Genomic DNA, 13,892 nt, shown 5'->3' on the forward strand with positions numbered 1-13,892 from the left:
AGATCGGTGGATAACACCTCTGTGACCCTAAATGGTAGTCGAACCCTGGATATTCAGTCATTCCGGCATTTTGGCTCAACAATAAACGCAACTGTGGAATCCTCAAAGCCAAATCTCTCCTTCCAAAAAAGCTCAGAGTTCACGAGGGCTTGGTACTCTGTGTGAGTCTCTATGATTATGAAACCTGGTAACTAAAAGCAGTGAAAGCGTCGAATGTGGACTTGTTCCATCATGTGGACGCTATAGGCATTCGCCATTCAGACATGGTTTGAATAACGAAGAAAGGAGAAGACGTGGCGACCACCCGTTTGTCTCTAAAGTGCTCAAGATAAGGAGTCTGATGTGGATTGGCCAAACAGTGCGAAGATCAAAAGACCATATAAACAAAAAATGCCTTAAGTCCCTACCACCATCAGGAGGGAAGAAGGAACCTAGAGGACAGAAAAAGACGTGGCTCGGGATAGTCACATATCAGCTTGAGCCAATCAGGGCTTCCGAAAATTTGTCGATGTTGGGATCGTCAGTCACTGGCTTGAAACATGGAGCCTGCAACCCTCGAGCAAAATCTCTCGGAAGTAGTGTTTCGTCGTCTGCTGGACAGCATGATGAGCCCGGATGCGGCTTGATCGTGGAACTAGTACAGATAAGTTTCAGGGCTGCCAACAGCGATACAATTGTACCATTTTGGTACATTTCACCTCTAAAGGTACATTCTGGTACAATCACAAATTTTCTGGTACATTTTACAAAATGTGGTACAATATGGTACAATAAGATTTGACTGGGCGTTTTTATTTGTTTTCTCTTCTAGAGTTTTAAGTTTTCCTTTACACATTTATTTAAGTGCCTGCTGTTGAACTCTTGCGGTCATAATATAGCATGAAAGCAGCAAAGCCATCTGTACGGTAAGTACACAATAGGTGAGCAGCTATTTGGAGGAGTGACACCAAAATGGTCTCTGCAGGGGAAAGGAGGTTTCCCAAACATCTTTGAAAGAAGATATGTGATACTATGTTCTCTTTATTGTAAAGTAATTTTCCGATCGTCCACATGTTGTGCGTAGCACAAAAAAAATTCATCTGGCTCATAGGACAAAACGCAAAAAAATAGATATGGTACAGTTTTTTGATCAGTGGTACAATTTTAGGGCGTTTTATGGCACTTTTTCTTCCGAAGCATTGACAACACTGATAAGTTTCTAAAGCAGCCGAATTGCCTTAGACGAGGCCAGCACTGGTAGTGAATAAATATACTAGTTTTAGACATATTATTTGTCATGCGTATCCTATGGTATGTTATAGACATACTGTCTTTTTTTATGTATTATACAATGACATTGAAACAGTGGGACGAAAAGGAATCAAAGTATTACCAGCTACTGTAATATTCGGTATCTGGTTAGCAAAGCTTGCTTCGATGTCTGATGGCAATTGTTCAAATGAAAATCTTATCTTATTTATTGTTATTCACAACAATCTTTCTGACCGAGATTCGCAATTTAGCGAGAATTAGCTCCACTTGGAAAGCGAATCGAAACTTCTAGTAGAAAGCGTTTCTGGTCATTGGTTTAGGGCCCCAAATTCAAATTATTGTTCTCGTGAATAAAAAAAAAAGAACTATGAATTTTAATACTCTTTTACTTTGTTAATCAATAATTTCATGCAATGGATGACATTTTAAAGATCATGCAAAACGATGATTGAGACCCAATTCCTAATGTCAGTCTATAGAGATGAGTTGAATTGGACGATGGTCAAGCTTCAATTAATTTGCTTTTTCAATCGATATTTACAATATTCGTCTTAAGAGGTTTTTCAAGACTAGCATATTTTACCGTTAAGACAAGCCCTGTTGCGAATATCTTCCGCGAATACCGATCCTGTTTAGCGTCACATCCACTTTGATTAGATCCTAAGGAGTCAATCCAGGTAGATACGAAAAGATTCATTTATAGCCAAAAAAAAATTAAAGTATTAAGCTTAAAGAAAAAAATTAGGCAGAATTGTTTCCCTTTAAACTTTCTTATGCCTTTGGTGTAAAATTATACAGTTTAGCACAATGAAATCTGGACTTATGCTTATCTGAAGTTCAGATCCGTGACGCTTTTGATTAAACGGCTATTTTCTGCTTGCTAGTCATAAAATCATAGGAACTCCCTCCTCAAGAAATTTATTTTCTTCACTTCTGCACGCTATTGTTTTTTTATTATTCATTATTAAACTCATGGGCAACGCATTTTTTCGTTATTATTAATTATTTTTTGTCTATCATTAATCATTTGTTATCATTTTTTTAACAGAAAAACTAGAAGATAAACTAAGCAAATACTAGCTCATTACATTGGTTAAAAGGAAAAAGAAGGGCAGATAACCATTTCGGCTCAATATATTCAGTCACAAAAGTTGATATAATCAATGAATCGTCCGTATACACTTGTTCACTGAAAAGGGACGAAAGGAAGGCAAAAAATTACACACAGATTCCATGCCCTTATCTGTGCAACAGGTTGCAACCATGTATGGAAGCATGCATATATGCATAATACAACTGAAAAACACGGCATCTTTTAATAGTTGATGATTGGCTGCAATTCAAGTAGCAGCATCGCCATATGCACAGCCCATAGAATGACTAGAATCCTCCTAAAAAAAGTCTCAACTGTCCTACAAAGTTCATAGAGTCAAGAGCACAATCTGGAGGAGAGCAAAGGGGTGGATCATCCTTGCAGCCCCATGAAAATAAATAAAAACTAAGAAAATAGTCCTGGAATGTAATAGAATTATTTCACTCTATATTTAAACAACTGAACCCCCGCCTCTCTCCGTGTTTATAAAATCATGCCCGTGCACAAGGTTGCTTAGTGGAGGAAACCACCACTCTTTTTGAATAGAAACGTTAGTAGATGAAGTAAAATATTGTTTTGTCCAGTACCTCTAAGAAAACTTTCTTAGAATCTCCCCAAAATATTAAAGAACAGAACATGTATTTATAATCTCAAACTTTACGAACTGTACAGAGAATACAGAGAGGATTGAGATAGGTTAGACCTGTCATACCTGTGCGATCAAGTTAGATTCATAGCTTTAAATGGACTGATGACATGGCTCTTGATTTGGCTTATTTGCCATTATTGTGTTTGACTGCTGAACAAATATTATAGTAAGCTTAGAAGCGAAGAGCCATTTAAAAAACAATAACGCTTTGGAAAAATAATAACGCGTCAAAAAGTGCACCTTTTTAATTTAGTTTTAAATGGAGAAGCTGTTTCCTTGAAACCTATGGTTATTATCTTTATTGACAGCGGATACAAGCTTTTTTTGTTACCTTTTCTTCTATCAAGTAATCGGAAACTTGATAAGTTAAGCCGGCAATGCTGTAACTTGATACTTGTGAACAAAAACTCCAATTATCACTTCAGGTTTTTAATTCGATAAAACCATCTAGTTTAGTGCCCTTTGAAACGTCAATTTTTTGGCATACCTACACAAAGTGCAGAATAAAGGTTGGAGTGCAAAACTTTCCTCATCCTGAAGATTGATCCAAATGACCCAAACAATTGAAGAATAGTGGGCTAAAATCAAATTTTCGCAAACGTGACCTACCCCTTCAAAAAAGATCTGACAACCCTCCCCAGCAGTCGGATCAGTGTATAGCTGTTTTCTTCGAAAAAAGGTAGTTTACGATTCGATTGAAGTTTCTTCTAAATAAAATTAACCTCCAAAGTCCCGAGGACTACTTATTTGTGCGAAAGAATGACATTTTTTTTGAAACGAAATAAGTTTTTTATACAATCATGGAAACTTCATTTTATCCCTATTAAAATGGTATTCTAAAGCGAAAACATGAAAGTGTTGGAAATCCAACAAAACAATTTGAAAAGATTAGATACTGGAATACTTCATACTCGATTGAAGATAATAAAGGTGGAAGTAAAATCTCAAGAATCTCGGTGAGGATTGTGATAACCCTAAAAAGGGTTCACTTCAGGCCATACAAAAATATAATCAAGATTCACTTTCGAAGACAACCCTGTCGGATTCGACCGTATTCCACGTTCGGAAAGTACAACTAAAATTATTTTTACAGCCAATTGCCAAGTTTTGAAACAGAGCAAATAACTGACCTCAAATTTGACAGCCGTCGAGATACGCATAATTACATGATCTATTAAACTAAGAGGAATGCGAAGCTTGTCAATGAAAAAAACTCGGATTCAATGAATCGTCCAAGTTATTCAACGACGCCATATAGTCTGGCGTTACCAAAAGCCTTTAGGGAAACAGACAAATTGGTAGGATTTTTCCAACTACTGGGATATGGTACCCGGATGTATTTTTAACCTTGAGACATAACTAATTAAGCTAACAAGTTCAATATGCCGGTAAAATTGAAGTAGGGTGTGGCCGCGTGGGCTGGTTAACTCATGTATAGTTGTGAGAGCGGTACCTTTGCCTGAGTTTTTACTCTTAAATATTCTATCTTCAGGTGTCAGTTCAATGCACTCATCTCTTTGATGGTCACTTTACATAAATGAAAGGGTTTGAAGGGAACAGACTATCAACTGAAATCAGATAGGTATATATACCTAAAACTTAATATATCTGCTACTCCTGTTACAGTCTGAATGCCAATATATTTTCTTCCTAATATGTTACAGTTGATCCAAGATAGCTACTGATATTAGAAACTTATCATGAAAATAATTTGCCGTTAGTGGGATTTGAATCACATGGCCTCCCGGATGGCAACCAGGTGTCATGACCATGGTTCTCATGTCATGACCATGGTGTCATGACCATTGGATCATGGTTGCCATGGATGGCAACCAGGTGTCATGATTCTGGCAAAGCAGAATCAAAAAGTGATATCTTTACCATACCTAGCGTCAAACTTCTCAGTATCCACATGCTTCGAATTTTTGGGAAACAATTGCAAAAAAAAGTTGACCAGCACTTATGTAGCTTTTTCATTGTTCTTGGTCCAAAATACGCCGCAATACACTTCCAACTGAAGATATAATCTCGCTAATCACAAAGCGGTAACATATAAAAGAAGAACAGAAATACAAAATATGGAGGTGTTAATAATATTGGATTATATTTAAACCAAATACTTTTTATTACATATCACGTCTACTAACGATTTTAAGTATGAAATTGTTTTTCCACCTCCAAAAACAACATATAAATAAACAGCTAACCTGTGGTACTTCTTGTAAGCTAATGTTGCCAATTCCACCAGAATCAGCAACCCAAAGGCGAACTTGATTTCTTCGTTTTAACAGATTGCCATTTCTTCTAAGTTTCAGTTGATACTTTTTCCCAAAAGCTTCTAAATTTATTTGTCTATGGACCTCATCCTCGGTGTGCTCTTCTAAGGCACTCCTCCTTGCTATTGATCTTATGTGTGCTACTTCGTATTCAGGAACTACAAAGGCAAAACTTCATTGTAACAATATGCAAAACAATAAAACAGCTTTATTATTATTATTTTACTATTTCTCAAAATCCTATTTACGACTGTGCGGTAATTAAATTATTAAAAATTTACAGTAAACTTTTCATGATATGTTATCAGCTGTCTTGACTAGTCAGCTTATCATGATTTTGCAACGCAAGTTCCGTAGACAAGAACCTGAAATCTTGACCAGCAACCCTCAGTTACATTAGGCTCAGGGTTGCCACTCACTATTTCTAGTGATTTTTTAAATTTCCTAAACAAAAAAAAAATACTAAATCAGCACACAAATCACTAGATTACTGAGGAAAATCACTAAATCAACCAAAAAATCACTAAAATCTTTTGATTTTTTCATCGGTTGGCAACCCGGATTAGGCTATATTAGCTAGCAGTTGGGATTTTCGCAAAAATTTTTTTGCCCACCCTATTTCTGTGCTTGATTTGTGTTAGAACACTCAGTCAAATGACATGGTCTGGCTTCTTACCACTGTCTAAGCTGACTGAACGAAAAATGCGGAACCAAAAATTGTAATGATTTATTCTATATTTTCGTAGTTCCCCTTGTTTTTTTTTTTTTTTTTTTTTTGGAAAAGTTAGGTACCATAAGAAACCCCTCCTCCCTATCCAAGAGAATTTCTCTTGTGCATGACTTTGCAAGTATACACGAAGATACGAAGCCAAAGGCAGTCAAGTTTCTAATGAGCCATCAGTTTAACTTAGCAGCAAATCAGAAAAAAATTGACCTGTATAAGCCTGACAAATTGTCTATTATCATGAACAGCCCCCCTCCCCAAAATAAAAGGACGAAAAATAAAACTATAATTTTTAGATAAAGTACACAATAAATTATTTCATTCCCTAAAGACCAGCTTATTGTATGACCTATTTAAATCGGTAGTCAAATTGAAGCCATAAATACTACATATCTATATAGCCCAAGGAAGATGGGTCGTTGGCTCGGTCAAGCATTAAAAGGCCTAACAAATATTTAATATTGTAGCCTACTCACAAAGATTGTAAACAATCTGACTCATTATGTAGTTATGCAAGTGCAGTGAACCTTTTACTATTACTTAAATATATTGGATAATTATATGAGCCCCGAGTGTTCCGCAGCTTTTGTGGTCTCTCGGATTGATCCAGTTGGTAACATGCGAAAGGTGTAGCTAACCACGAGAATATTGAATCTGCAAACACTTTGGCAATCTTTCTTCCTGTTTATTAACCGGACAAAAAAAACTCTTTAATTGAAGTTTGCAATGCTCCGGTTAGCTTGACTTGCAGGTTTGTTTATAAGACAAGTCGATGGAACCGCACCGACAGTGGTGTCCCGGAGGGCCTTGTTTGGAATATAAATTGCATTGTTTGGAACTGAGCGTTGGTAGATCTGTTGGTACCCAGGACAATGTCTATTTCGCACCCCCTCTTCCCTTAATAACGTAAATAACCTTGTCAGTTTTGAAATATACGGTATATAAATAATCCTAAATGGGGCTCCAACAGATGCTGTGCCTGGGGAAAAGTCTAGCATCTTCCCCCTAGCTGCTCTACGGGGAAAAGGCTCTGGTAATTAGTTTAGCGGTTTTGTACAAATATTTCTTGAATGTCAGAGGGGTCTCCTTAACATTATAAAGGTAATTTCTGGATTTTTAAGCTTTTAGGTCCCAAGAATTTAACCAAGAAATTTCTGGGAGAATAAAATCAGCATCTTTGAAAGTCTCAAATAAATTCTGAGACCTGTAGTTAGAGCAGTACCGATGCAGTCATAAAGTTTTGTAGCCTTTCTTCAGAAGTAACCCTTGAATTTTACAAATAGTAATATTATCCTCAACCCTCATTGATAGCTGAAATTATACGTAAAACGGAAGTTCTCAAGAGCGTACACGTTCCAGCGATTTTTCACGACAAAAGTTAAGAGGCGAGAAATGAAACCTATTTATCAATTATGCTTTAACACGCTTAACTTCGTTTACCTCTCGACGAAGTTATTCTGCAAAGAATAAGAAAAACAATTCTCATCCTCAGGAAGATGGTTTGGGTGTCCTCTCCTTCCTTAAAACTCAACACAGATTTCAATTTCATAGTTTTGTAGATAAATAAACTCTCAAAAAGGACGCGACATCGCGGTTATTCCTGCACAAAAAAAGTTTTTTGTTTGTACTTGTCGGTTATTGGAAACACATTCAAGAATTACGCTTAGGTTGCATCTCAGAAAACCGGTTTCATAGCTATAAAAACAAGTGATGTATGATACAATGCATTGGACTTCGACAGAATGCATTGTACTTTTATAATTTGAGCTATATATTTGCACATTAGGGGTGGGGTGGGGGTTGGGTTAGGTTTCCATAATTTTGTTTCTAAAGTATTATTTTATCATCATGTTTTGTTATTTTTCATTAGGACTAAACCTAACTTCATTTTTTGGGTGTGCTTCCAGTAACCGACAAGTACAGTTTTTTTTTTAAATACATGTTAGTTACTCATGTATCTAAATATATTTAAGGGATATTTAATCAGTTTCTACTGTCGACCTTTTGACTTTTGGTTGTACAGACCAAGACTTTTCGCAGATAATTGCAGAAAAACTTGTTCCCTTAACTAGGAATTAATACTACTGGTTCTAATGAAACTGGTAGTTTTTACGGCCAGCAAAGTCTTGAAGTGAATCTCCACTGGACTGCTTGAACAAAAATGGATTGGAAAAATGCAAGACCGAAATTGTCACTTTAGTTTGGTTGCTTGGTATAAAAGATGAACCGGAAACGATGTTTTTCCGTAATACGTTTGAAAATGAACGGTATAGAGACTTCTCTATACCGTTCCAAAAAATTCTTAAGCACGGATTTGCAGACAATGCTGAATGGAGATTGACTTTTGGGCATATGTCTCGCGCAGTCCAAAGCATGCAAAAATGCAGGAACCCTTCACATTTTCAATGAATTTGTGATGCATTTTGGTTTTGGAGTTTCAACTCCCATCAAATCAGACTAGCAATACAGATGCGTCGTTCTTGAAAAATACGGAGTTAGAAAGTGATCAGAGGCAAGCAAACACTAGGATGAAGAGGAATACTGACCGGAGCATTCCTCGGATTTCGGATTCAGTTGGAGCATAAAGTTAACATACATGATAATGCACAACGTTTAAAATTGTATACGTCTTAGTATTGTATGACACTGCTATTGACACTTAATATTGACACTGCTATTGTTTAAATAGGCTTTATGAAGAGTGTTCCAGACAAATGAACACAGAGCAGATGTATGTTTTCTGAGAAATAAGGAAATGAATAAAATAAACAAAAGGTTAATTCCCTGGCCATACCTTCTGTATGTGATTCTACATGAAATAGACTCCGAATTTCATCTGAAGACATTTCTTCGTGAATCTAAAACAGAATAAATTACTTAGAAGTATGCAGAAGCAGGGAAGTGTAGAGTTGCAACATAATGTGTATTGGTTTACGGTTTAGCTTTAATGAATTTTCTCTTAACCATTGCCTGTCGATAAGGATATTTGAATGAAGGACAATATATTTTATTACTAGATGAACCTGTAATCAAAAATACAAAAATGAGATTGGGGAATACCAAATTTATCATTTTTCCAAATGTTTACTTGTAAAATTTAAAAGATGGATAAAGTAAGTTAATAATTCAGCCTTTTTATCTTTAAACATTTCTTCTGGATCTAGGCTTTAAGCTGCTATGATATTCAAAAACACCAACACCAAGGACAGATGCAGACTCAGTAATAGAAATGCCAATAAGATTTTGTTTACTATTTCAAGACTTAATACTAATCTTTCAGTGGAAGACATGTGCCAAAGGAAGGGCTCGGCAATCAAGTGAACCAAACTTCCTTTTAATCAAGTAACGCTGAATCTACAAACCTCAAAGACATAACACATAACAGGAGTACAGCAATGATAATAACTTCTACAGCAGGGGGGCGACTACCCCCCCCCCTAGACACCGGTTTGTCAGACCCCAGTTTACCCCTCCTCTCTGAAATTTAGTCTCTTCAAAATCTTGTCAAAACTAAGATAAGCCCGCATAATTCAAGCATCTAGAGAAACGGGTCAGTTTTCTTTAGTATATCTTTGCCTTTGCGATGTTATATGGTTCATTTTTCAGTCTTCATTGTCATTTTCACTTGGTTTGAGGAAATCGGATTCACCTCCCCCCCCCACATCCCAGGATTTTGACGAAATTACGCCACTGAAGGTGGGCTGCATTCGAGATTTTATTTTTTTTTTTTTTAAGGATATTGGCATACAGTCTAAACAAAACAAAAGGGTGAATGATATAAGAAATTACAAGAAAGAATAGATTTCAAGGAGCATAGGCCAAAGACCCTTCCTGTATACGTGTCTGATCTACTGTATTTTATGATAAGGAAAAGGGTACTTGTCTACTATATAAAACAGACTGGGGAAGTGAAGTTTGGTGACAACATAGGCTAATATGATGAAAATAGAATACTTTATAAGTAAAATTGCGAAGATCATTCGTGAATTATTAAATTGGGTGCTTTGGCGTTGGCTGACCGTCAAAAAGACAAAGAAAAGTTCATTATTAACACGATTCTTAACCTAGTTCATTATTAAATGCGATTCTTGAGAACACAGGTTAGTTTGCTTTGACTAGTGATAGAATATAGTCTTTCAGCATGGATGTTCAAATTAAGATTTGAGATATTCCAAGGACCGAATAACAAGCAATTATATTTTTCCAGAATAAGTGGTTGTTGCCCAAAACACAGCGTCAATGGATACACCACGACTGTGTGCTCTTACGAGAAGCAACATTTTTGGAAGTGTGACACTGCGTTCAGGGAGCATATTTTCTAGTTTTCACAATTTCTGCTTATAAAGTATTCTATTTTCATCGCATTTTGCTTTTTCATTAGCATTAACCAGACTTCACTTCTCGAGTGGGTTTTATATAATATACAAGTGCCAAGAAAAGTTTTTGACGGAGTTGTCAAAAACTTGTTTCTGAACTTTTCTTGAAGAAAAGTTGTTTCTTGACTGAGTAATTTGTGAGAGACTTAGCTATTGAACTACAGTGGGATTGAGTGATTTAGCTTTTGCAACTCAGTGCCTCCAAACTAAGTTTAAGGGCTTGGTTAACTCTGATAAGCCTTCAAATAGACTAGATTTTGGCAGAGAGAAGGCAAATTGAGAAGGGCAATAAAACAACACCCAGAAATTGTAGCATGATTTTTAGATACTAACTGCTTACTACCAGACCGCCAGCTGATCAATTTATTGACATTTACAATTGCAGCTTCCGGGCAAGGCAATCATTTCATTTTGATGGATTACTTACTGTTCCTTGTCGGTACCTTTCGTACCGGCTTGGAAAATTACTGCGCGATGACGTAAATATTTGACCCATTTGAAGCTTACCTTTAAAGTTATTTTTCTATTTCAGGTGTTTAGATCATAGCAATCAATGTCAAATAGGCCCTAAAAATGGGCCCCTCTTTTTAAAAGGAAATCACTTGTTTCAGAGATTGGCAACACAAATAAAAAGGGTGTCTGCGCTCGCTGTAGAGTAAACCATTAAAAGGACTATTTTGTTACAGATTGGAACCAGGGAGGACAGTTCAAGAAAATCTGGGTCGGGGGTAAAATTCTTTTTGTTTTAATCTGGGGAGGATTTTGTTTGTTTTTTTCGTTTTGTTTTAATGAAAATACCAAACATAAGTATTTTTCAATGAAAATACAAAGTCAAGTGTTTTAAAATAATCGAAAGGGCCAAAAATCTATATAAAGAGGGGGGCAATTTCCCCCCTTCTCTTTGAATACTAAAGGTTTTTGCATCCACAGTAGAGCAACGAAATGGAAGCATAAATGAAAATAATCGAAGAACTGGTTGTCCACCCCTCCCCCACCCTCCTGCCATGCTAAATAATTAAACAAAATGAGATTTGTAAAAATAGGCGAATATTTTTTTTTAAACGCGAAAAGACATTTTCACAAAGCTCGCCTCCCTAGGGAATACCTGGCTCTTCTCCACCCAACGCCAGATCCTAGACATTCATAAGGCATAAGCAGAACTAGTAATATATCTTAGAAACAAGTGTAAAATATAACATAAAGGCATTGTGGAAATTACTTAGGATCCTAAGATACGTTGTCACTATTTTTTTTATATAGAAGACTTTTAATTAAATGAATAAAAAGACTCACTCCATAATTTTTACTTGTAAAAGAATTCAATTATTAATTCTTAATTTTTATGACATGTTTAACGAATTTTGTGCTGAAATTATTTTCTTAGAACAATTGCAACAAATTGTGCTCAGAAATACACAGCAATTCATTTCACCATGCTGAGTCGCCAAAACGTAATTTGGATAGCAATATTTAATGCTAAAGAGCGAAACTTCAATGACGGAATATGCGGTTAATAGAATCAGACATAGACACGACTTTCGTGATTATGAAGTCTTTTTAATAAGACCACCAGACAAGGGCTTTTACGTTCTACTCAATAATTCTCTTATCACGTTTTTCGTAAATAACCGGATATTGCAAAAAATTACACTGTGACATTTTAAGGGGTACGAAAATCATGACGAGAGATGTTAAAAAAGTCACAATAATAAAAAAATTGACAACTTAAAAAAACATAAAACTACAAAATGTAAAAACATATAAATACATAAAATTGTAGCAACTTTCGACAAAATTTCGACAAGGACCTCTGCCAGTCTTTTAATCAGTGTTTTTTCTCCTCTTGTAGAGTTTACTTCAGAAGGTTAGATTTTTTTTTCTCTTCCTTTTTTTTAGCACTGAGGACAACTTAGTGGAGGTTCTTGTCGAAATATTTGCATGATTTTCGTCTTCATATTTTGCTACTGACTAACAAAATCCTTGTTTTTTCACCTATTTGATTTTTTCTTTTCATTTATTATTTCCTTTCTTGGTTTCATACGTCATGTATAGCAAATATGGTCTCAGAACGTGTTTTGGTGCTATTTTATAGGGCTAGTTGATTAGACAAACACGAAAAATCTAGTCTCTTTTTGTAGCTTTAAATATATGGAGGAAATGAATATTTTTCATATGAAAAATATTCATTGTTCACTATTGACCTTATATATCTTGCTATTGACCTTAAATCCCAGCCATTCTGTAAGACAAGCTTCGTGTCATCAATAATTTCAAATAATTCAATCATTACAAATTCTGAGCATGGCTGACTTTTAATTCTACTCAATTATCCTCCTATTTGGTTCCATGTTTGGTAACTTGTCAATTAGGCGACCAGGAAAATTAAAATACCTTGGCACTTTGAATTTATGCCAAGCAAATGAGCATATTTTCGCGGGCAAATTAAGTAAACTATCCTTACCTTCAGAGTTAAACATCCGAAAGAACATTGTAATAAAATGACTAGATTGAAAAGGTGTGCCATTGTGGAGCTTCGATTGGGAATTTCTAACTAAATGCACAAACCCTGCAAAAGAAAAAGAAAGTTCTAATCAATTCTAAATAGTTACAGAAAAAAGCGACAGAAAAAACCTCAAAACCACATAAAAAATGTGTCTATTTTCAATTTTCTTACGTTTTTACGAGTCGGAAGACCATTTCAGAGGGGGGAGGGGTTCAAACCCCCTAATCCCCCTGGATAAAGCCTTGACCACAGTTTGTCCTTATATAGCCAAGTCGCTTCAAATAGCAATTCTCCAGGAGTGCCACATCTTTACAAGATGGCTGGGGTGATATTTAGGGGCCAAAAATTCTTTCCAGGCTCAAAGAGAATTTGATTTTCGAACATCTTCATTTTTGTAGGAGGGCTCACCGACTGGTTGAACCCATTGTCGCCTCTTTGTAAAGATTGGCTCGCACACAATTCAACTTTGATTCAGTAAAACTGAACACAAAGAAAGCACATAGGCGCTATATACACAAAAACCATGAATTAATTTTACTATGAAAGAAAGTAAAGAAATTAGAAAACCGTTTTACAGGGTTCAAGTTAGAACATAAAACGCAGAAGAAAAAACGAAAAACAAAAGAAAAATATTCACAGACTTCATTATCCCAAACAGCTTATAATTTTTGCAAGTGTAAGTGCAAGAAATCCGATGGTGAACACCCATACAAGGATAAACTGAAAGAATTTGAAAAAGGAAAAAAATTAGTGAAGCCACACCTAAAATTGTTTTTAGACTAATAAAGAAAGTAAGGAATTCAAAAGCGTTGATTCTTTGACTTTTTCCAATGAATTGCGAAGGTCAAAGAACTTACAAGTTGTCGAAAGTAGCCAAATATTCATTAGAATACAAGAGATAAAATCTTCAGATGTGTACTATTTAATCAGATAAACGTATATTTGAAAGCAGATTATTGGATGGAAATGGGGCGGGGGTGGAAGGTCGTAAAGGTATCCTGACATGTTTACAGTTTTCTG

The 13,892-nt window shown here is 35.8% G+C and overlaps 1 protein-coding gene across 2 annotated transcripts in view; it reads right to left on the bottom strand.

The window, feature by feature from the left end:
• LOC136033091 (A disintegrin and metalloproteinase with thrombospondin motifs like) overlaps positions 1 to 13,892 on the bottom strand; it is a 101,170-nt gene that overhangs the window by 51,604 nt on the left and 35,674 nt on the right. For both annotated transcript variants that reach the window (XM_065713699.1, XM_065713698.1), the window contains exons 2-4: positions 12,831 to 12,935; positions 8,788 to 8,851; positions 5,201 to 5,427 (exon numbers count right to left, since the gene is read on the bottom strand). In XM_065713699.1, coding sequence (XP_065569771.1) covers positions 5,201 to 5,427; positions 8,788 to 8,851; positions 12,831 to 12,893 — 354 coding nt within the window. In that variant the 5' untranslated portion in view covers positions 12,894 to 12,935. The remainder of the gene's footprint in view (positions 1 to 5,200; positions 5,428 to 8,787; positions 8,852 to 12,830; positions 12,936 to 13,892) is intronic.

This window comes from Artemia franciscana, chromosome 11, assembly GCF_032884065.1.
Source record: "Artemia franciscana chromosome 11, ASM3288406v1, whole genome shotgun sequence".
NCBI lineage: Eukaryota > Metazoa > Arthropoda > Branchiopoda > Anostraca > Artemiidae > Artemia > Artemia franciscana.